The sequence below is a fragment of the Cheilinus undulatus genome, linkage group 7 (genome assembly GCF_018320785.1).
Source record: "Cheilinus undulatus linkage group 7, ASM1832078v1, whole genome shotgun sequence".
NCBI lineage: Eukaryota > Metazoa > Chordata > Actinopteri > Labriformes > Labridae > Cheilinus > Cheilinus undulatus.
The window spans coordinates 42631804-42656706 of NC_054871.1; the positions used below are offsets into that span (position 1 = coordinate 42631804).

A 24903-nucleotide genomic window follows, 5' to 3' on the forward strand; every position below is an offset into this window, starting at 1 on the left:
GAGGAAAATGCCAAGCAACTAAGGTAAAACTAAACTAAACTGAGGGAATTTGACACGAGTGACAATGACGTGCCGTTTAATGTGATTGCAAGGAATACTTTTATGAGCTGGAGTACAAAGAGGAACTGGTTAGCTTACCTGGTGGTGTAGGTGTGGAAACTGTGAGCCCATGAACCCATAGAGCTACTGTTGTAATGATTAGGACCCCACAGCACTGCTTCAGGACATTTCTGATCAAGGATAGAGGCTCATAGACATCTACAGCCTGCATCATTGCCCTTCCAGAGCTCCCTGCCTCACTGACTGCTGGTCTTTTATGGACCTTCAACTTTCTGAAGATAAATTGGGGACACTGACCCTGACCAGAAGAGCTGAATGGAAATTTGTCATCCAAGTAAGTTTATGGCAACTAAACAATTAGACAGGCTAAAGTGGGCACATCGTGTTTACTGTATGAAAACACTGAGTCAGCTGTTGGAGTAGAAAACTGAGCCGACATTACTACTTTTAGTTTGTTTTTGTTTCAATTTAAACCCGCTGACCCAAACATCTGTTCAGACACATCAAGGTGGAAGACCACGTAGCTGTTAGCCAAGTTTGCATTTTAAAAAAGTGCCAAGCAGAGAGGCTTTCTGGGTGAAAAATGAAACCCTTCAAAACATTTTGGAGGGTTAGTTTTTTTTGGCCCATTTTTACCTTAAACTCACCAAATTACATGGAGAAACTACATTCGTCTGCTGTGCTTCATGACCTAGCTTCTCCAAGCAAAATCACTGAAATTACTGGAGGCTAATGCCACTACTATTGCCAAGTACCTTATACAACACAACTTCAAAAGTATCGAAATGTCCCTTTAAGAGATTTCGACCTATCCTCATGCACCCCACTGTATCTCTTTCTTTATTCGTTCTCTGGGGGCAAATTTCTAAAAAGAAAAAATTGCTATATAAATAAAAGTTAGTCAAATCATGGGCTACTCTCAACTGTTTCAAATAGGAGTGTGCCCAGTGATGAGAGATTTTGTCTAACTCAGTCTCAGTAACCAAGAAGGTGGGCGTCAACTGATCACCAGGTTTTGAGCACAATGACGCGAAAAAGAAGATGTATGACTGTTCTCTTGGGACACCCTCCAATAATATATCTATAAACACTTAACACAAAAGATTTTTGTGGTATTTTACAGTTGAGATGCTTCAAGTTAACACTGCAAAAAAGCACACCATTCATTAAAACATCATTCCCTCTACAGTTTTCAAATCCTATTTAAATTGTTAAATATTATAAATATTATAATTGTTATTGCTTTTTCTTTAAAGCGACAAGCCATAAGATGCAACGGCTTACAGTACTTTTGCAGCTAAAGGGTATTGCTGGGTAGGCTCATAACTGAATGGCTTATTGCCTCAGAATGCCCTTATGTAGAACTGGAATGGAAATTTTTACAGTTGGGTGAATCTATTATGTAAATAGTGCAATGAGGGATTTGGGATTTTAAACCTGGGTCTTATTCCTGTGATTCTGGCCATTTGGATGTAAGCATTGTGTTTTCCACTGTTGTAGAGATTTAAGAAACAATAGGGGTTCCTGCTGGAGTCTCTAAAAAGACTAGTAATGATCCTTTAAACTCATCTCTAAGTCAAAGTAGCTGCCTTGATTTGCTATTGTAACTGCAGGAGATCTACTTCTAGAGCAAGGAGCTGGCTGGCTCTTTGTGGCTAGCCACTTAGCACTTAGTCCAGCTGGACAAAGATGTAGTTTTGGTCTTTTATGCTTTAATCAGAGAGAAAAGACAGGAGATAGAGCCAGAAACTGAAGAGAGAATGGGGAAATGATATGCAGGAGAGGCCTCATGCTTGTTTGCATGGGGTGCTTTTGTTAAAGTTAAAGATTGTGCTTACCTAGATTTACAGAGTTTTGCCAAAGTTTTCTCTCCCTTATCTCTGCAATATTTCTGCTGATTGCAAAGTCTGCATTATATACAAAATTGCAAGAATAAGAGCCAGGTCATGAAGTACCAAAATCAACTTCTGTAAGTCTACAAACCTATGAAAGCAGCTGCTGCCAAAGTGTGACTCTGGTCAAGCTCAAACATAGTCAAGGTCTCCTTTTCATCTTTTCCTCAAGATTGTGCAGCTGGAGTTTAAACACATACAAAAAACTCCTCTTTATCGGCTGCTAGACCTTTTGATATGATTTTATAACATTTTCTTTAACTCTCATCTTTGATAAGGTGCTTTAGTTTTCAAAAACTCCTGTGCTGAGATTTGTTAAGGAGTGATGGGTGAAAGTTGTCACTAAAAGAGAGCAGGTCAACATTTACATGAAGAGGTTTAGTGCAATTCAAACTGCCTCGTTTTTTGTTTTTTTTTGTATTTTGCATATCTAAAAGCTAATGTGCAAAAAGTTTGTTTCAATACATTCATCAATTAGAAAGAAATCACTCATCATATGAAGATAATTTAGATAAAACTGCATTCTGTCCCTGTATTTTGGAGTGATTTGTAGTTTTTCCTAGACTAAGGGTAAATTAGGATTTTAGAGTTTAATGAAAGGGCCAATTTCTGGGGCAGTTTTCACTTCTGAATGCATCCAAGCTGTGTTATATCAGCCAGTATCATTTTGCATCACTTGGGTAATTTTCAAACAAATCCAAGCCAAAGCAAACCAGCCTCTCAGCTGAGCGGATGGCCCTGAGGATTAGAGACAGAGACTGGTTCATGGTGCTGTGGCAGAGTACTTCCTTATCGGCAGAGTTGTGTTTGGCTGCTCTGCTGGTGACATTACAATGCAGGACGGCTTCCTGCGTGAATCTGAGGATGGAGAACTGTGGAGTCTTTCCTGGGAGGCTGTATAACAGGTTTCTGTGGAGAGAGAGGATGAGAGAGGAGAGTGTCAATGCAAAACCTTGTATACTGGCAGAATATGAAGTGAGTAGCAAAGTCAGAGCAGTCTCTCATGCTAATGGTATAATAATACAAAATACTAAGAGATTGATTTGAAGGATTTTGTCCTTGTGACGATAACTTGTAAATAAGGTTTCATTATTTTGCCTTATTCTTGTGTTCTACCTACCTGTAAGCAACCACCTGAAATCCACTTTGTCTAAATTAAATACATTAGGTTTTAACGTGCTTGTAAAGCCTTAACCAAACACAGCCATAGCACCGTTTGTCCTGAGGGGTGTAATACCCAAGTGGCAAGTGATGTTGAAAAACAAAGCCACTGTAGACATGTAAAAGCTGCAGTTCTTTGAAAAGGTCACTGGACTTCAGCATATATAGTGCTACAGTGCAATCAGGGGAGAAGAGCCTTAGTAAAAGGTGACCAAGAACCCAGTCCTAAAGGAAATCCTGTGTGGAGATGGGACAAAGTTCCAGAAGGACAACCAACCCCTGCAGCCCTCCACAGATTTGTGCTTTCTGGCAGTACAAAACACATGGCAGCCCACTTGGCTTTCATGTGTTTGTGTGTGTGGTTTTTTTTTTTTTTTTTTTTTTGCAAACTCCAAGCAAGCTTTTATGTGTTTTGCACAGAGAGGAGGCTTATGTCTAGTCACTCTGCCCAGATCGGTGTATGGCTGCAGTGAAGGTTGTCCTCCTGGAGCTTTGTCCCATCTCCACAGAGGATCTCTGGAGCTCAGTCAGAGTGACCATCAGGTTCTTGGACACCTCTCTTACTAAGGCCCTTTCTACACAGATTGCTCAGTTTGGCTGGGTGACTTGCTCTTTGAAGAGTCCTGGTTGTGCCAAACTTGAGAATTACGGAGGCCACTTTGCTGTTGGAAACTTTCAGTTCAACAGAATTTTATTTGTAGCTTTACCCAGATCTGTACCTTACAACAATCCTGTCTCTGAGCTCTGCGGTAGTTCTTTGACCTCATGGCTTGGATTTTGCTCTAACGTGTATTGTCAGCTGTGAGGCCTTCTATAGAGTAGTGTGTGCCTTTCAAAATCATTTCCAATCAATTTAATTTATCACAGGTGGACTCCAATCAAGGTGTAGAAACATCTCAGCAACGAACGTGAGAAATGGGAGGAGCCTGAGCTAAACTTCAAGCAAATTGTCTGAATATTTATGTAAATGTGACATTTCAGTTTTTTATTTTTAATAAATCTGCAATAAAAAAATTGAAAAATATTGTTTTCACTTTGTGGTAATGGAGTACTGATTGTAGATTAATGAGAAAGAAATGAATTTAAATGAGAACAAATTGGATCAGGCTGCAGGAGCAGTATCCAAAACTCCTCAAGATGGAAATCCATTTCAAGATGGAATCTGTGAACAGATAGCAAAGGTAAATTTTGTGAGCGAGTCACTACTGCTTAAAATGCAGGTATCGGTATCGGCGAGTACATGAGTTTATGCACCCATCCGATATAGATCGGTTTAGCTTTATAGTTTGCTTTGTTTAGCCATGCTAAATGTTAGCGCTATAAACCCGAAACAGTTCTTCTTTGCTGCCGGTAAGCACGTCAAGCACACGCTACCATTTTCAGAGCATTATAGAAGAACCTGCGGGAGAAAAGATTAGTGGCTGCGTGACGGTTTCTCTCTGAATTTGATCGTTAAAAGGCCTTCCAGACCGGCGCTGTCATACATGACAAAAAGTGACACAGTTTATCAAACGTTAAATAACTTTTAAACCATACATTGCTGCCTCTTACTTGTTTTTCCTCCTGAAGCTAGCTGTTGTATCATCCCATTGACGCTTTTGTTGCCTTTGAATCCCTTGCGGCATTTTCAGCAAGCCTGGAGCTTGTGTGACTTTTGGGGACTTTAATTATTAGATCCACACCAGTAAACCTGATATCAAACGTCTTTTTATCCACTTTAATCGAATTGCAATCATTTATTACTGCTAGCGCGAATGCTAACTAGAATGCTAACCGCCATATTTGTTTGGGTCTGTCAGCCAGTTGCAGGCTGTTTCGTAATCATGTCATGGTGCCTGAGTAAAGCATAAAATAGAGAGAGAGTATTATTATTTTAATATTTAGGAGTAAAACTCAATATCAGCAAAAACTTTAGGGTCATGATGCTATAAATTATGATGCAATTTGTTGAGCCATGTTCTGAGTCAAATATAGGTCTAAAATAATTTGCCAGTCTGCACAGTCAGTCCAGAAAGTTCACACCAGTATCTGATCTGCACTCTGTATCGGCCGATACCCAACACCTTGGTATCAGAAAAAAGGTATTGGAACATCCCTAATGATGATGTATGCATGTTTAGTATTGCCTTAGAAAAAAGGATATTCCAATGGTTATGTCTATGACCGCCAATTAAGGCCAAACAACTTGATTGTACCAATTACAATGATGAGTTAATGGCTGTGGATTTGTTAAAACCTCAGCGCACCATGGGAAACAGTTTCCAAAGACCTGAGGCATTGGGAAAATGCATGTATATTTAAAACATCACCATGACCAATCAGATGCAGAAAAGTACCAGCAAAAAGTCTTTAACTACTTTACATGTTGGTCAGTCAGAGAATCACTCAGAAACCCAAGGTTTTTATGAGAAGACACGGTCTCAGTGACACCACCCTGAGACGTGGTAATGGAAGGCAGGGCTGGAACAGTATAGTATGATTGTCTATAAGGAGATGCGTATATGTATAAGTGTGTATGTGCAAAAAGTATTTTTATACAGATATGGAAGTTAAACAACCTTGCAAAGCAGATTGATATGCCAGTTTCCTTGTTTTTCATTGGCAAATCCATCCTGCAAAGCTCCCATCTGAACTGGGCCCGATTAGAAAGTGACAGGACCAATCAGAGACGAGGGGCAGTACTTTCAGGTGCAGCAGAGTTGCGACGTAAACAAGCAGCAGCAAGAGCTGGTGCAGTTATGGAGGAAGAGATTAGCGTGGATGCTGCTAGTTTTATCAGACTTTGACAACATTTCTTCATCAAAAGAAGAACAAAGAACAGCAGTGAGTTGTTTTCTTTTCAAAAACGACAGAAGTAGAGTACTTACATGTCTATAGTCGCCATTTTTCGCATTATTCCTCAGTAGCTGTGCACGCGCAGCCTGTTAGCGGCTATGTCACGTGTTTTGTTGCTCTGATTGTCCCGTAGAGATGTAACAGACAGAACGTTCACCCAATCATACTCCCAATTTTTTTTCAAAGCCTCTGCCTTTACTCAAACATTTCCTGTTGAAGCTCTCCCAGATGGTCACACATCCATCTGACATGTCAGGTTATAAGTAAAATAGATGATTCGTTCATCATTTAAAGGGGGTGGGATTTGATCTTTTTTTTCCCTTCCTTTCAGGGATGTTAAAAACAGCTCACTCATGACAATTTTTCTGCATTCCATTTATCACTGTTTGTGATTATTACTTATTTTTGCTCGCCATTTGCATGCTCTAAATGAAAAATTCAGATCCCTCATCTGTGTGGCCTTCAACAAGTCTGTGCACAAGCTTTTCTCTGAGTGAAACTCTAGTGTCACTGCATTAATATTTTAACCTGGCTTGTTAGCTCATTCAGAGACAGTAATCAAATTATTTATTCATTCACCAGATTAAGGGAATCAGGGTTGTTGTTATCTTCACCCTGGAGAGATTATGTCCTGCCACTGTGATGAGAATGGAGATTTCAAGTTAATTCTTATGTCTTCTTCATCCGTTGCATCCTCATCAGAGATTCTGAGGAGTGAGATGTGGTTCTTTCTCCAAAACCAAGGCCCTACTCGAAAGTCAAATAACCTCCCATACGTCCATTACAGACCATGTCAGCCCAGACAACGGCACTGTCACCTTCAAAAGGCCCTGGTTGTGTTTATCCTAGCTGGCAACACTGGTACAACCAAAATTTCCGTAACCCAGAAGTAAAACTGAAGCAACACACTCTTCTCAAAATATGGCTCAACGTTTCTGTTATCTGGTATTTATTCATCTCTGGGCGGTTTCATAGGTGGATGACGCGCAAAAAAAAAATATTGGCGGGCAAAATTTCCAGGTGAAAATATGCCGATTACCAAATAAGTAAGCAGAGAAAAATCACATATTGTACATTGTGTTACCTAGAAGATATGTTGCAAGAAACCTTTAATATAAACTCAAGTAATTTCACTATTATCCACTTCGGTGCTGGGGTTGGATGACATCAAACAAAGCCTATCTCTGGGGCTCTTTAGAAAAATATGCAGTGAAATCGCTGGTATGGAAGGACTTTACTGCATTGTCATTGCTGCCGGTATTAAAGAAGCCGGAACAAAGGGAACTGCAGATAGCTGAGCAGCTTAAAAACCAATACAGTGGCCGGGATGGGAACAGGTCTGGGCTGAGCAAAGTGCTGAAGTGGACTCTGAAGAGCGGGTAAATCTACCTATGACACATTCTCAGAAGAAGTGGAAGGGTTTTCAACACAGAATTGTGTCATGCAGAAAGGCATGGATCTTTAGGGCTGACAGTGAGATCACCATCTCACTTCCCTGTTGCTAGATGTTTATGCTTGGGGCGTACTGACGAATCAATAGCGGTGTGGACAAAGCCATTGATAAGCGGAGGGAAAACTGAACTAGCCACAGTGGATGGTTTTGTCTTTCTCTGGAGTTCATCCAAATAAACCACAATGGCATGATTAAACTCTCTTAGTGGAGGTTACAGTTGAGATCATCAGTTAATGAAGAATAATATCGGACAATTGACGGTATGACTCAGTTTTCATTTGAATTGTGGAGTTTTACGGTGGTGTCTAGTGAACAGAGCACTGGTTAGTTACTTGCTTGGACAATTTGTTGGTGTTGTCAGTGGAGGATGATATGTTGCTGTTGTAAGCTTCTAACTTATGACAGCAACTAATGTGCTAATGGGCTAAATGTCCTTGCACGCCATGGGCCTTTTATTCATGCACATAATTCGCATGAAGTTATTATTTTTTTAAAAATGTAGTGAGACAATGCAAGCTATCACATCAGCAACATGATATCACCATGTAAAACTGCAGCCAATATTTTTTTTTTGATTTTTAAAGCTTTTTGCTCTTGACAATGTCTGGCCAATCAAAACTCTGGTTGCTGCTGACTTTTGAGGGAGACAGAGGAAAAAGACAGCCTTCTCTCCAACACCACATGATATTTGTCCTCTTTTCATATAGAAATCTGTCTGTAGCTAGTGCTAAGTTGTTTACATTTTTCAATCTGATATTATGTACCCTGGTAAAAGAGGGAGACTGGCAGCATATATGGCTAAAGTACATGTCTGGTGGTTGTTCTAAATGGCAAAAAATACATGACGACTGTCGGCCATTTTGGCCGGGGGGTTCAAAACGTCTGGTGGAAACTCTGCTCTGGCTCCTGAAAACCAAGATGGCTGTGGTGATTTCACCAAACTTGATGAGAATAGGTGGCATTTGGTGGCTGAATCCATAATTTTACAGCCTACTGCATTACAAAATAGTTTTGAACCATGGATAAAAAGTAAACGAAGCTGCTACAGAATACCCTGCTATATTAGCTTAAAAGAACAAAAGCTGATGGCTCTCCTTTTTCTCCTATTGGCCCTGTCCTTTGTTTTCCTGACACAGACATGCTGTCATATATAAATAACAGTACTTTAAAGACTCCTGTATCTCTGTCTCTTTGTCTTCCTGTCACAACAGCAAACACACCCATTGAGATACACATAAAATAAAGCACATATACAAACACAGAGAAGCCTTTGGGGTAGCAGAGTAGTCATTTGTGGGTCAGAATGGCAGCGACTTTGGAGTGTGGCTCTCCTTGGGGCTGGAGTACATTGATTTTTCTTAAAGTGGCTGAACAGATAGTCTTAGAGAGTAAATGGAGTGATTCTTCATCTGTTAAGACACAGGTCGGGTGCTGTAGGGTGTGAAGGAACACTGACCTTCAGCTTACTATTTAGACTCAAGGTCAGAGCGCTGTGAAGAGTGTCTACGAGATCTGAGTTTATGACACCAGGGGGGTTCTGTGGGCTGGGATGCTGATGATGTTAAGTGTTAATTATGTTAATTGATTTAGAGTCGGATATGCAGAAAGATTTATTTTTCCCCACAGTGTAGGCTACATGGTGGATTTGTCTCTCTGTATTTGCTTCTGCTTTGGCACTGATTCAAAAACACCATACAGTGCAAAGAGATAATACTTTAAGAGTGACAGAGCTGGCCAGAAAAGTGCATGTTGTTGACTTGCCTGTACAGAAAGGAAATAGTACTCAGAGAATAATTTGAACTTTTTTACCCCGTAGGAGACTCAAAAAAACAGCTGCAGCTTATATTTGCCTTTTACACTATTCAGATAAATGTAATGTGATTCAATGATGTGATTCAAATATACTTCAAAACCCAGAATGTGTTGTCTGTTCTTGTTCCATAACCAACAGACTTCCATGCATCTGTTAGTGACTATCCAGTGATGAAAGAGGTCTTTTTGAAGCACCTCTGTGTTAATAAAGACATCTGCTATCGATCGGTGTGGCCTGTGGGAAGCCTGACATCCACTCTTAATGGAGGCCGTCTCCTGCTCTGCAACACAACAAATTGGGTTTAAACTGTGTCTGTTGGTCCCAGGTGTTACTCACACATGGGTGGCATTTATTCAACGCTGGCAGCTGCATGTTGTGTCTGTGTGCTCTGTAGCCTATAGTAGGAGAAGCAGGTGAAGGGTTTGGTTTCATAATGAGAACAGTCTGCTGATCCATCAATTTAAAGTTGGAGATCTCAGGAACCAGAATAGTTAGGATGTGAAGAGTCAAAATCTATTACTTTAAAGCCTTAACATACAACTTTAGAGCAGATTTTCAGGCAAGATCAAACACTATCTTTGGACACTTTTTCTTTATTCCTCAGGACCTTTTCCTGGCCTGTCTTTACTCTTCCCCCGTCATCATCTCTCTGGTTTTAATGTCCTTGAGATGGTGAGCAGTAGACAGGTGATGATCGAAAACAAGATGCTGCAATCAATCTTGGAGAAGAACAAGTAATAACTCAGATTTATGGTAACATTAAGGAAGCATTCACCTAGTAATTATGTATTAACTATAAAGTAATTCCTTGTATTATTATGGTAATTAGGATTTTAAAATAACATCTAACCCCCTAACCCAGGGGTGTCAGACTCAATCACAGCAGGGGCCGAAATCTGAGTTTAGGTTTAACCTGAGGGCTAACAGGGTCAAGATTTAACTGAAAACTGTCAACCGTGTTTTTTACAGGTAGTGAATTTTTGGTTAGGGTTAGGGAAATTAAACAGTGATGATAAATTATTTTAAGATTTCTAAAAAAACGTCAAAATGATTAAATATCACAGCATCAATAAATCTGAGATAAAAAGTCAACTTTATAAGTCCTAAAGGTCAAAATACAAAATTAAAAGTAAAATTAAGTTTTTAAAAGGCAAATATATGAGATAGAGAAAAATAAAATCATGAGTTTAAAGGTCAAGATATGAGATAAAATACAAAAGCAAGAGTTTAAAAAGTCAAAATAGAAGATAAAATTTAAAATTGTGACTATAAAAGGTCAAAATATGAGATAAAATTCTCGATTAGGAGTTTAAAAAGTAAAAACATGAGATTAAAAGTCAAAGATAGGAGTTTAAAAGGTCAAGATTTGACTTAAAAGAGAGAAATGGTCAAAATAATTAATTTAAAATGTCAAAATATGAAATAAAATGTCAGAATCCTAAGTTTCAGACATATTGTTGGGATGCAAATGAAACTATGAAATGAAAACAGAAATGAATTTTTTTCCCTCATTCCTGACTTTTTATCTTATTGTTTCTACTTACACTTTTCAGATTTTTATAATTTTACAAGGCTTTTTTTTTTTTATCTTCAAGGTTACATGTACATTTTTATACTGGAGGAATTCTGCAGACCTCATAGCAGCAGGCCAGTTCTAATTAAGATACGATCTTGAGGGCCAGGTAAAACTGCACCGCGGGCCTTGAGTTTGACACCCGTGCCCTAACCCTAACCTTGGATGCATGACACGTGGACTTCACGCCCAAGCCTAGCTTTTGGGCTTCAATCATCTCAAATATATCCCCTACCAGAGTGCCTCACCCTTAACCTAACCATTTCGCTTTTCACGCCTAAACCTGACCGTAGATGTATGGTCAGTGGCCTTCATGGCTAACCCTCACCCTTGGAGGTCTTATCTAACACCACACAAACACCAAAATTGTTACAAACCACTAACAATCATAATTACATTCAATGCTTGTGCAAAACTTAACTTATGCTTCTCCTGACAACACTTATAAGTCGCATGATAATGCTCCTGACAACCCACCACTCAAAACTCTAACTACAATGCTCTAAAAAAATAGAATCCTTGAACCTCTTTCCGAAAAAAACAACTACAATAACACTACTACAAAACTTCTAATTGGACATGGGAATCACACTGTTTTGATCACACCCAGTGGGCTAACCTGGAGGAGGGAGTCTAGTGTTGGTCCAAACTCCTGGTGATGCCAGAGTAGACAACACTGATGACTGGGTCCTACAATTTTAGTCTGAAGTCCTCCAGCCCTGGAAAAGTAGACCACTTTCAAAACAACACCAACTTAACCAAAATGAATGTTCAACAGCACTTCCTGCCACCAACACTACAAAAAATAACAAAAGCAGACTCTCTCACTGCCTGCTCCCCAATTCAAGCACTCATCTCATCTATCACACTTTGAAAACCCTTGAGATCCTGTCACCATAACTTCCAATTCTAGATCAATTACCACCTCTACCAGACTGTTATCACAGCAACTTCCTCACCACTGGACACTCCTTAAACCGCTCCTGCCTGAACACTTTCTTTCCTGTCAAGTAACTGCTGTGAATGCTGGGTAATGGTGGGCGGGGATTTCATCAGCATGACCTGTGCCTTTCCCTTGGCCTCTATACCAAACCGTCTGATGACGGCCTGAGGGGGTTATTCAGAAATAAGTCTGTTACATGAGTTTTTCCTGTTTTAATTTGGTGCTTTCTTTGGTGACTGCTAATTTCATCTGGTTTTCTGCACCTGTGGTTAATGACCCAGTCTATTTAGGCAGGATCTGCTAACCAGCCCACTCTCTCCCCACCTTGCAGCAGCAGCACCTCATTTGTGTGTTCTCAGGTTTTGTTTAGTTATCTTCTGTTTAAACCTTCATTAAAAGTGATATTATAAATTAATCCCCCTGTGTGTGGGTTCCATTATTATGTGCAGTATTTGAGCCAGCAGCAACAAATCACTTTAATTTGGTCAGCCAAAATAAGGAAAATAACTGGGAGTAAATAATCAAATTATATACTTGGTAAAACACCACCAAATTACCAGAAATGCTAGAATATTATGAGGTTGAGGGTTAGAGTAAGGGTTAGGGTAAAATACCACCTCACTGCCACAATATTATGAGGAATTACTGGATAATGAATACATTATCACTCCCATTACTGAAGGACGTGCTGTCTGTTAGTGTGAATGCAGAGCTGAGAACAACAAACCGTGAAACTTTTTAAAAGATGACATATTATGCAAAATACACTTTTCAGGCTTTTCTAACAAACATATGTGCCCCTGACCTGTCCACAATACCCCCAAGAATCAGAAAAATCCATTCCTTCCCCCACTCTCTTTCTCCACCTTTCAGAAAATGTGTGCTAAAACAATCCTTTCTCAAATTTTTCCCCCTCATGACGTCATGTTGGGAGTTAGCTCCGCCCCCAGGTTTGGTTGGCTCTCTCTGCTTGGAAGAAAGTTCTGCCCTCCTCTCCTGATAGGAGGATAAGGAGAGCCACATCCATTAAGCCACATCTTTTTCCTGAGAGGGGCAGAGTCAGACAGCTGATTAACGCTTAAAGCCACAGACACAGAAACAGCTCATTCTGAGCAGGGCTGAAACAGAGGGGTTTAGACATGCAAAAATCCAACACTGGAGGGTTTTTTCAGCAGCAAACTTCACAGGCATGTTTTGAGGACATCTGAGACCAAAATAAACTTGTATTAAAAGAGTAAAATATGTCCCTTTGAGGACGTTAGTACTCCACTATACAGGTGCATCTAAGAAAAACAGAATATCATGTGAAAGTTAAACCTTCATTTATTTTAGATTAATCTTGTAAAAAAATAAACCATTTCAAAGCTTTTTTAGTTTTAATCATGATGGTAAATCAAAAATCCACTATCTCAAAATATTAGACCATTGTGAAAAAGTCCTATTTGCAAAGGTTTCCTGAGCCTTTGTTCTCTCACTCTGGTTAAGTTCACACAACCACAATCATGGGGAAGACCTCTGCCTTAAATGTCCAGAGGACAACCATTGACATCCATACAAGAGGGGTAAGCCATAAGGTCATCGCTGAAGGCCAGGCTGTTCTCAGAGGCTGTATCGAAGCTTTTACATTTGTTGAAAAAATTCCATAAGCTAGCATATATTTTTTTAACCTTTCTCACTACATTTCAGTCATAGAATGAGGTCATATGTTTTGCTGCCATTCTTGTGCAGTCATTTGTATCAGTCTACACTGGTGTCTGTACCAATGAGGCAGCAAACACACAGTAGATAAGCATAAAAAAGTTAGAGCTAGCCTGCACCAAACTTGCTCAAAAATCCGTCTGATGTTTGTTTAATTTCAACTTAATGTGAAGACCAAGTTAGGTCCAAAGTGAATAAACCCAACATGGTCCGTAGGCTGGTAGATCCATTAGGGAACAATGACTTGCAAACATTTCTCGTGCTAGAGCCATCCTAACGTCATGTTGTTGCAGAATCGCACGATTAACACTGATAATTATGATGACAGAATGGAGTTCCATCAGAAGACTGAGGACTCTTAATCCTCTGAAGATCAGTTGGCACAAGCCTGCTGATACTGATCAAACCAATAATGACAGACAAACAATCAAAGACAGAACAGTTCCCATATGGCTGAAAAGGAACGTGTTCAAAGCCTCATGAAAACTGATCCCAGATGAGAGGGAGGATGAGGAGGTCAGCAGACTGGCGTTTGAGGAGCTTAGAGCCATGGAGATGGAGCACAGACAAAGAGTCAGACTGAAGAACATGGAGAAACTCAAGAGGGAGAGCGAAGAAAGAAAAAAAAGCGGAGGAAAGTGGAAAAACACAGAGAAAAAGGTATCAAGAGTAGAATAGGATGCAGGAAGCCAAACAGAGAGAGTAGGAGGAGAGGAGGGCCAATATGAAATAAAGGCTGGGGAGAAACTAGAAGAGCTGCTGGAGCAAGAGAGGCTTCACTGGACAAAGGTGATGCAGGCAGAGAGAGAGCAGGCTCAAAGGCTCAGGTTCTCTGTCAGCGCTCTGAAAAAGGAGCAGCAGGAGAGGCAGGAGGAGGCTGAGCTGTGCCATCTGCTGAAGGCAGCAGACAAAGCCAGCGAAGATCTGCAGACCTCTGACCTGAAGGCTGATAAGCAGCAGGGAAAAAGAAAACTCTGATCAACAAGTGAGAGGGAGAGGAAAAACCAGACAGTCTGTTGAGTCTCTACCTATCGCCTCTTTGCTGTGCAGACTGACCAGTCTGAAGGTGTTTGTTACATTTTCTCCTTTTTAATCTATCTTTTTTACATGAAACCTGTTGAGTCTTTTTGTGTTATACTGGAAAATAGTAATCATTTTTGCACATCAAACATTTGAAAAAAACACTTTATTCTTTTTGTAAAATGAACCTGTGTAACTTATGTTGTCTTTCAGTAATAAACTATCTTCAGAAAAACCAAGCAAGCAAACAGCGAGCCCGATGAGCCCAAGCAGAGGCTTCCAGAAAAACTAAAGGTTGCATACTGGATAGACAGATGTTGAGAATTCAAAGTGAAAGTATACTGATGGCCTGCCTTCAAGGTGAACCAATGCAATGTTACAGGGTATGACACGTTTTACACTGGAGAGTCTGAATCCTTATTCAGACTCTTTGCACAACACTTAAATTGTTGTTACTGAGATTGTTACTGAGATGTTTCTACAGCTTGATTGGATTTCACCTGTGGTCAATTAAATTGATTGGACATGATTTGGAAAGGCACATGCCTCTCTGTAGAAGGCCTCACAGCTGACAATGCATATCAGAGCAAAATCCAAGCCATTAGGTCAAAAGAACCTGCAGAGCTCAGAGACAGGAGTGTTGGAAGGCACAGAGCTGGGGAAGGCTACAATGAAGGTTCCCAAGAGCACAGTGGCCTCCATAATTCTCAAATGGAAGAAGATTGGCACAACCAGGTCTCTTCCAAGAGCTGGTTGCCCAATCAAAGTGATTTATCAGGGGAAAGGACCTTAGTAAGAGAGGTGACCAAGGACCTGGTGGTCACTCTGACTGAACTCCAGAGAACCTGTGTGGAGATTGAACAAAGTTTCAGAAGGATAACCATCCCTGCAGCCCTCCACTGATCTGAGCTTTGTGGCAGAGTGATTAGACAGAAGCCTCTCTGTGCAAATCACACAAAAGCTCACTTCGCTTTAATGTGGAGGTTTGTGCAAACGTGTTTGTGTTGTCTTCCCCACATCTGTGCCTTGCGACAACCCTGTCTCTGAGCTCTGCAGGAAGTTCCTTTGACCTAATGGCTTGAGTTTTGCTCTGATATGCATTGTGAGCTGTGAGGCCTTCTATAGAGAGGTGTGTGCCTTTCAAAATGGGAGTAGCCTGAGCTCAACCTCAAGTGTTGTTGCAAAGGGTCTGAATACTTATGTCAATGTGATATATTTTAGATTTAAATTTGCTTTAAAAAAAATCTGTGTTCACTTTATCTAGATGGGGTACTGAGTGTAGAGGGGAAATGAATTTAAATGACTGTGGCATCAGCCTGCAACGTAACAAAACTGAAAACAAAAAAAAGAAGGGGGTCTGCATACTTTCTGAATGCACTGTATATTTGCCAATCTAGCCAAAAAGGATCAAATTTCAAAATAAAGTCCTGCCTCCCCTTCAGTGTCAAGAGAAAAAGGTTTGATTTATCGACCTGCATCCTCGCCTGCTTTACAAAGACTTTAGTCAGTGTATCATGCAAGTCTTGGTTCCATTACTGATGCAAAATCCTTTCTCTACAATGCATTGTTCATGATCCAGTGGACTGGAAATCATTAACAATTTGCAGATGAAGAGCTAAAACTAGTCAATCATATCCCTGAGCTAATTAAAGACGATCATGAATATTGTGGTGACTGAGGCCTGTAGTTTTTCTTGAAAGGACACAGTTTATTTAAAAGCCTTTTTTAAACTGTGATTCTCACATGTGGTGGTGTTTATCTTGTTCTCTGATTTTCTCTCTTATAAATCTTTATTGTAAAAGAGACTTTTGATCTTCCTCTTAAATAAAGGTGAAATAAAAAAAATCAAATTATAGAAACTGTAAAATTATTTTGACTGCAGCGATCAAGTTCATCTTCCAAGCACATATTGTTCAGCTCTCTCTAATGTGAAAACAAAAAAGTCAGAAAAAAGCAGCTTTTATGACAGCGCACCATGTACCTCAGCCAGAGAGTGCATTAAGTAGCTTGGTTGGTGGTGCTGCCTTGCCAGCTTCACCCCTCAGTGATGCATTATGGAAACATCCTATGAATTAAGTAAGAAGCCTTTGTAGACTGCTTAAATATTCAGCAGCCTACGGTGAAGACATTTGTCTCCTCTCTTGACCTAAAACTGTCTGTTCCAAATATCTTAGATTCCCCCAAAAAAACAGAAACCAAGGCACAGATTGAAACATGGTTCTATGGGTGTAGTATATTAACATGAATGTCAACCTTTAGATTTTTGGTTTAATTTGAAACTCAGGCCCTGTAGATCTAACAGTTCAAGCAACAAAGCAGTCCTTCCCCCCCCTTTGACAAGCTGAATGATTAATAAAGTCACATCCTAATGATTATATACTTAGATAAATGTTGAGGCAATTATCAATCAGTCCACATTCCAGCTAGACATTAAACCAAGGAAATGACAGAGGCTTCTCACAATGATTGCAAGAAAAAAATGTCCACCTAAAGCAAAAGTGAGATTGATTTATATGCAGGTGAAAGGTCAAAGTGTTGGCCGACTGCGGTGTCCAGAAAAACACCCAGAAAGACTGAGTCACCCACACCAAGCCCCAGGCCAACCAGATTATGGAGAGTCTCACTGTTACTGAAGGCTTCTGTACAAGATGCTGAGAGAGAAGTCTACAGGTTGGCACAGAGGCCCAGTGGTTAACAATGTAACAGACACTGACTCCAGGTCAGGGTTGGTGACTTTTGTTACTCTATGGTGTTCACTCAGTGTCAGCCTGACTTAACTCCTCTTTCTCCCTACACTTACTTCTGAGTAAACCTCAGCTAAGAATATACTTAAGCAGGATTTTTTTTTTTTTTTTTACTGGAGACATTTGAAATGATCCTTGTTTCATAGTGCATAACTGGTATTGGCAGTTAAAAGGAGCTCGTTGTACAAATCATTGAATAACTGCCTATTTGGGGTCATCCTTACTGTTCTGTTAATAAACCTTGTGGAGTGTTTGTTTATTTGAGAAGACTATTCATGACCTGCAGGCCTCAAGTCTGAGCTTTCCAACTGTGTAGGATTTGAGCCCAACTAATGTACTAGATAGTGGAAATGCAAACTCCAAATGGCAAAAACAGGTGGAAGTAAAGGGCTGCAGCAAAGTGGATTTGGCTGAACTGGATGGAAATGACCACACCACACATATAGTACCACCCTTTTCCCTCTGAGAGAGAACCCAAAGCAGACTGCAGCTTATACACCAAGATAATCCAGATGATACGGTGGTACTACTCCACTGGAGTGCAGCGCGTAACTCTGTCACAAAGCAGGTCAATCCAGGGTTGACCCAAAGCAAAGGCATTTCCTCTTTCTCTCTGTGCAGCCCCCAACATTTCTCTTGCATGTGCATGCTCAATCTTCAGCACTCAATGACATGGCGGGCAGAGGGAAGACTTCCGAGTTAAATGGTTGATGGTTGTCTGGCTACTCAAAGCACCACAGGTCACACCTACCCACTCACACCCATTCACACCCCCTTACTCCACATTCACACACTGATAGCAGAGGTCTCTATTAAGATTGGCCATCAGCATTAGCTGACTCTATACACATTTACAGGCCTCCAACAAAGCAATGGGAGCAATATGGGATTAAATGTCATATCCAGAGACACATACACATGACCCTCTGATAGCAGAACATACCACTCTATTAAATGGACAGTTATGTGATTACTTTCACCTGTTCATAGAGACAGACAATAGCTGCAGATGATAAAGGGAGACAGAGAGAGAAGATCAGACAAAGACAAATATACCTTTCCCTCCAACATAAATCATCAAAAAATGGTTAATGACAGCAGGTGTGCATCCATTGTGGTTGAATTCATTGTTCTTGGATGTAAAAAGGGTCCACATTGTATGAAATGTCATCAAAATAGAGAATGATTAAAAATGAATCACATAAAACTGCATAACCCAACATAGAATAGCCAAAACTCAGGTAGAATTCAGTGTGATTATAAGTTACCAATAAGAGTAATAATAAAAATAATAATAATTTAAAAAAAAATCGTGATCATCATCGTTATCAGTTTTATGTTTAAAAAATGTTTATAATGTTAATTATAATACTAATACTTAAAAATGATATTAATAATAAAATATAATAATAATAATAATAATAATAATAATAATAATAATAACAACATCAATAATAACTCTTGTCAAAATAAATGTCAAAAGATAACTGTAACAAAATGTTACAATACACATTTCAATATTATTGTGGCCACTTTGATGGTAAATAATGTGTTCAAACAGCATAAAATAGCATTAAAACAGTCTTTTTTAATCATAAAATCCTGTTGGGAAACCTCCAGAACTCCTATATAGGTTTGGGATATGGCTTATGAGGCCAAATAGTTTTATCTTTGAACATAATAGAAAGTTGTAATCATAAAATCAGGACACTACTGAAAAATGAAACAATATACTGAAAACACAGAATATTAAACCTCATCCTCCAAACTGTGATTGGTGCTTGAGCACTAAAAGGGCTAAGGCCAGTAAATCTCTGTTTGGGTGTCTGTTAGTCTTGTCTTTGGTGTAGTAATATCAAACATGTGTGATGGCAGTCTCAGTGCTGATTCATCCCAAAGTCAATTCACTGTGCAGAATGTGTATGATTAGTCTAAATAATACTACAATGCTTGGTTGTTGTTGGTTGCTGTGTGCTTATGGCTCAGCTCTGAAGATGCTCCTTGTTTACTTCCTGACACAGGGAGTAGGTCTGTTGGTCTAAGGGACACAGTAAATTCCGATTATTGTCCTACAGTAATAAAATGACCTGTTTGAAATGTAATGCATCCTCTAAATTATCCCACCAATAAAATATCCCATCGATCAAGATAATAAACAGTGCAACACACGCAGAATATTCTGCACAGAATATTGATTCCAAGGTGGGTCAAAGAGGCAGTTGTTCAGCTTTATAACTCTGGCATTTAAAATTTAACCAGAGTTCAAACCCCTTGAGACACGCAGCAGGACTGTCCCCTGACCCTGTGGGTGACCAGGGCTACTTATTATCATGAATCTCACTGCAGTCTCAGCAGCAACTGCATCAGGAAATTGAAATATTTACAGCTAGACAACAAACAGGGCTGCACTGACTGAACAATAAACTCCATACAGCAGTGAGATGAGTGGGATTACCATGTGTGTGCAATTCAAAGAGAGGGAACATGAGTTTCACATAAACAATACATGGCTATTAAAAACACTCAGTGGCTATCTAATTAGGTATGCCTGTTTAACTGCTCATTAATGATAATGTCTAATCAGCCAAATGACATTAACCAGCATAGACATCTGTTGAAGTTCAAACTAAGCACAGTTAGGTAAGAAAGGTGACTTCAGTGACTGAACATCCAATGGTTGTTGATGCCAGACAAGCTGCTCTGACTACTCAGAAACTGCTGATCCACCAAGATATTTATAGACAACCCTCTCCACGTTTTACAGAATGTGGGCTGAAAAAGGGAAATTTTCCATGAGTGGTAGTTTTCTGGGCCAAAATGCCTTGTTGATGGCAAAGGTCGCCGAAGAATGACCAGACTAGTTTAAGCTGATAGAAAGGCAACAGTAACTCATATAACAACCTGTTACAACAAATATGCAGACCCTCTCCACAGACCTTGAAGCAGATGACCACACTGGGTTAAACATTGGGTAAAGCTTGCCTGTTCCAATGAGTCACAATTTCTGCTGTGATAGTCAAGTGACAGGGTGCCTGCCAGACCCCCAACAACAATACCACATTCCATTGGTGGTGGTCCGGCAGGCCTAGTCCAGTCCTATGCTCTCTACTGGATAGAGGTCTGGGCTTACCACTCCAGAACATTCACTTTACCTGTACAGTGCTGTGAGAGTGAAATTCAACAGGTAGAGGAGGGGTGGGAGCTTGATGAGCTCAAAACTTGATTCAACTGGAATTTTCTTGATGAGTAAGAATTAAAAATGTCAAAAGAATGACATATTTGGAGTAGCGAGAAGGCGTGTCCACACACCCCCAAAATTATGTATTGGTAACACCGGATTGGTTTGTTATGATAAATTGCTGAGTCTACAATAATACTCGCCAGTCATGAAGTAAGTGTGGGCATGTGTTGTACAGTGCCATGTAAGAGTATTTGCCCCCTTTCTGATTCCTGATTTTGGATTTTTTTTCCCCTTAATGAATAAAATCATCTTTTGGAAACTGTATTTTGTATTTACCTGGGTTGTCTTTGTGAGATATTAAAATTGGTTTGATGATCTGAAACATTTAAGTGGAATAAATATGCAAAAAAATCAGGAATCAGAAAGGGGGCAAATACTTTTCATGGCATTGAATAGCTTTCACTGTATACCTTCTACCTGTAAAAGTCTACCAAGGCCAGCTGCCGAGAAGCATCCCCACAGCATGGTGCTGCCACCACCATGCTTCACTATAGGGGTTGGTGTGATTTTGGTGATGTGCAGCATTTGGTGTCCACCAAATAAAGCAACTTGTCTGATGTCGCAACACTGTTGTATGCAGAGTCTCTCCCATCTCAGCTGCTGAAGATTTTAACTCCTTCAGAGTAGTCCTAGGTGACTGGTTGGTCTCGCTCACTACTCTCCTTGTGCATGCTCACCTTTGTCTGTGAGGGCGGCGTAATCTAGGCAGATTTTAACATGTGCCATATTCCTTCCATTTCTTCATGATGATTTGATTGAACTTGGGGGATTGTTCAGTGCCTTGGACATTTTTTGTATCCATCCCCCTACTTTCACTTTTCAATAACCCTTTTTCTGGGTTGCTTGGGGTGTTTTTTTCTTCGTGGTGTAATGGTAGCCATGAAAACTGATTAACTAGGGACTGGACCTTCCAGACACAGGTGTCTCTTATACTACAATCACTTGACACACATTTACTGCACTCAAGTGATCCCCATTTCACTAACCGTGAGACTACTAGCACCAACTGGCTGGACCTCTGTTGAATTAGGTCTGTCACTTTCAAGGGGGTGAATATTTAGCAGTCACTTATTTTACCTTAAACAATTTTGTCGAAAAAAGCCAAAACATATTGATCATGATTGATATATATCATGTAAAATATATGATATATATCATAGAATATAAAATCAATAAAAGGGTAAAAAATCCAAGGGGGGATTTTTTATAGGCAGTGTATGTGTGCTTTTGTAAATATCTCAGTATGTCTTCTGAGGCTTTGATATGCTCTCATTTCCTTTGGCATCAAAACACAAATTAAACCCATAAAGGTAAAGATTCAAAAGACTTCAGTGCTCTCAGCTGAACTGTCTTAGTCTTGTGAGGGAATGCTAACTTCCTTTATAAATTGCTGCCATTAAGTCTTAATGCTTTCCAAGCATGATGGAGCAGCTAATTTTAGCTTGGATGCTAATGGCAGTCTAGGACAATTAACATGTCTATTACTGCCATAAACTTTGACTAACACTGAGGCCATTTATCTGAGATGGATCTGGTTGAAAAGTAGACAGCTGAAGAGCTGCTGAGAAATACAGGATGCATAGCGGACACTGCGAGGAGGCAAAAATCAAAGCCAACAGAGTGGTTACTCTTATGAAAAAGATATATAGCCTATGAGAAAAAACAACATTCCCACTATCACTCAAGGTCAGCTGTTCTCTAGCTAAATGTGATTTGATGTGATTTATTGTGTTTATTCTTCAGCTGGACACTTTGACTAAAATAACTTCCCCAACTAATCTGCAGCTCTCACTTTCTTGTACATGCACTGTGCAGAGCCAATGAATTACTGCTGCTCTGCCCTGAAAAAGCTGCTGCCGGGGAAATATCAAACACTGTTGCGCGTAAATTATTCTCCTCCTCTTCCTTTTTTCCTTTGTCAGAGTGAATAAATATGTGTTCACTGTGAAGCTCTGAGTTTTATGTTACATTATTGCTGTTCTGCTCCGTACACAGAATAAGATGAAAAAGTGCCGGATGCACCCATGCAAGATGGAGGCCTTACTGGGTTTAAATCATGGCTGGCACAGTATAGGACTGCATGTGATTTAGAGAGTGCAGGAAAGGGCTGGAAAAGGAGAACGTTATGTCTTTTCCGCAGTCAAAATGGGTTATCATTTGACTTATTATCACTGGCACACCATCACTAATGTTGTTTGTTGTCTTCCCTCTTTTTCCTCAAGACAAAGAAACTTGGTGGTGAGAAAGGTGCCACTCTCTTATAGAGTACAGAAAGGTGGGGTTTCTCTTAAACCCAAGGTTTAACAGTGTTTTCTACATTAAGATTGGTGCAAAATTAAGGTTCAACCTGCATCAGTCCATTTTCCCACTTTTGTATTTGTTCTCACAGCAGGAATTCAGTCTTGCAATTTGACTTTAATGTTAAAATTTCTAGTGATAGGCACCAATTTAGCTCAGTGGACAGCTGGCACCCATAGGCTGTAGTCCTCAACTCACTGGTCATGGAACCGATTCCAAGTGCCGCTGCATGTTTAGTGCGTGTCTTCCCCCACTCTCTCTCCCCGTATTTCCTGTCCTATCAGCCCATTTTAGAGGTGCACAATGTTGAATTTTTGCAGATATCCAAAATGCCAATATATAAAAATTAATTCGTCAAATAGACAAAGATATTAACATTGTGTCTAAACTTAAAACTTCGGTCCCTAAAACACACTTTCAAAATAAAGCATGAACTAACAAAACAAACTTAATTGACTGTAACGTTCAATGAATGATAATGAACAAAGAAAAAGACTTATAGGTTTGTTGGTCTTACCTGAAACACTACACTTGTTAATTATTGAATTCAGATGTTTCAATCAGACGTGTTGTCACAGGTGTGTAAAATCAAGCACCTAGCCATGCAGTCTCCATTTACAAACATTTGTGATACAAAATGTGTCGTTCTGAAAAGCTCACTGACTACAAGTGATGCTGTGATGGATACCGCCTTTGCAATAAAGCAGTTTATAAAATTTCATCCCTGCTGGATATTCCACAGTCAACTGTAAGGGATAATATTAGAAAGTGGAAGCGTTTAGGAACAACAGCAACAAATCACAGAGCAAGGTCAACGACTGCTGAGGCTCATGGTTCGTAAAAGTTGCCAATGTTGAAGAGTTTTTAACTTCCACTTGCATTAATATAAGCAAGAACTGTGCAGCGGGAGTTTCATGGAATGGGTTTCCATGACAGAGCAGTTGGATGCAAGCCTCACTTCACCAAATAAAAAACCCAAGTGTTGGATGGAGTGGTGTAAAGCACACTGACAATGGACTGTGGGGCAGTGGAAATGTGTTTTGTTGAGTGACAAATCATGCAGCTCTGTTTAGCAGTCAGATGGGTAAATCTGGGTTTGGCTGATGCTGGGAGAACAACTTGTCTGACTGCATTGTGCCAACTGTGAGGTTTGGTGGAGGAGGGATAACAGTATCAGGCTGTTTTCAAGGTTTCGGCTAGGCCTCTTATCTCCAGTAAAGGCCAGTCTTAATGCTTTAGCAGAACAAGACATTTTGGACAATGCTATGCTTCCAGCTTTGTGGCAACAGTTTGGGGAAGGCCATTTTCTATTCCAAAATGACAGTGCCCCAGTGCACAAAGCAAGGCCTAAGAGTTTGGTGGGGAAGAACTTGACATGGCCTACACATGGCCATGACCTCAACCCAATCTTGAGCCTTTGGGGTGTACTGGAATGGAGATTGTGAGCCAGGCCTTCTCATCAAACATTAGTGCCTGACCTCAGAAATGCGCAACAGAATGAATGGGCACAAACTCCCACAAAAACACTTTAAATTCTGGTAGAAAGCCTTCCAAGAAAAGTGGAGGCCATTAAAGCTGCAAAAGGGGACTAACCCCATACTAAAGTTGACCTATGTTAATACAATGTCGTTCCAGTCCCTGTTGGTGTAATAGTCAGGTGGACAAATACTTGTGTCTACATGATTTATATCAGCTACAGATATCAAGTGTTTATATTCACTGATGCCAAATTTCATATTGACAGGCAGTTGTATGGATGAATAACTTTAAAGGGATATTTTGAATTTTATTTTGAGTAGGTTGCAGGATACTTGCAGAAGTGGGCATTGTCAATCAGAACTTTACCTAACAGAATATATTCACTTAACAGTGAATATATTCTTTCTGAGTTTAACTATAATAACACTTAGGGGTAGATCCACCAACTAATAGATCCACAAAGCACATACAAAAAGGAAATACATGCTAACCGCATTCCAAATGCATGCCAAGTGCACAGCTGAGCAAACAGCGCTCGGTCCCATTTACATACATGTAAATAAGAGAATATCAATAAGTTTGTTGCAAAATCTCATATGCTGTAGCGACATATTTTAAAAGGCCAGCATCATCAAATTATGTCAAGAATAACAAGTCAAGCGCTAAACATTGACACACTATCCAAGTACCCTA

The 24903-nt window shown here is 39.9% G+C and overlaps 1 protein-coding gene across 1 annotated transcript in view; it reads right to left on the minus strand.

Annotated features, from left to right (window-relative positions):
- Positions 1-2614: 2614 nt before the first annotated feature.
- The window catches only part of LOC121511708 (inactive N-acetylated-alpha-linked acidic dipeptidase-like protein 2), a 492988-nt gene continuing 470699 nt past the window's right edge, over positions 2615-24903 (minus strand). Inside the window, exon 15 of the mRNA XM_041790471.1 lies at positions 2615-2861. Within this exon, the coding sequence (XP_041646405.1) occupies positions 2615-2861 (247 nt within the window). The remainder of the gene's footprint in view (positions 2862-24903) is intronic.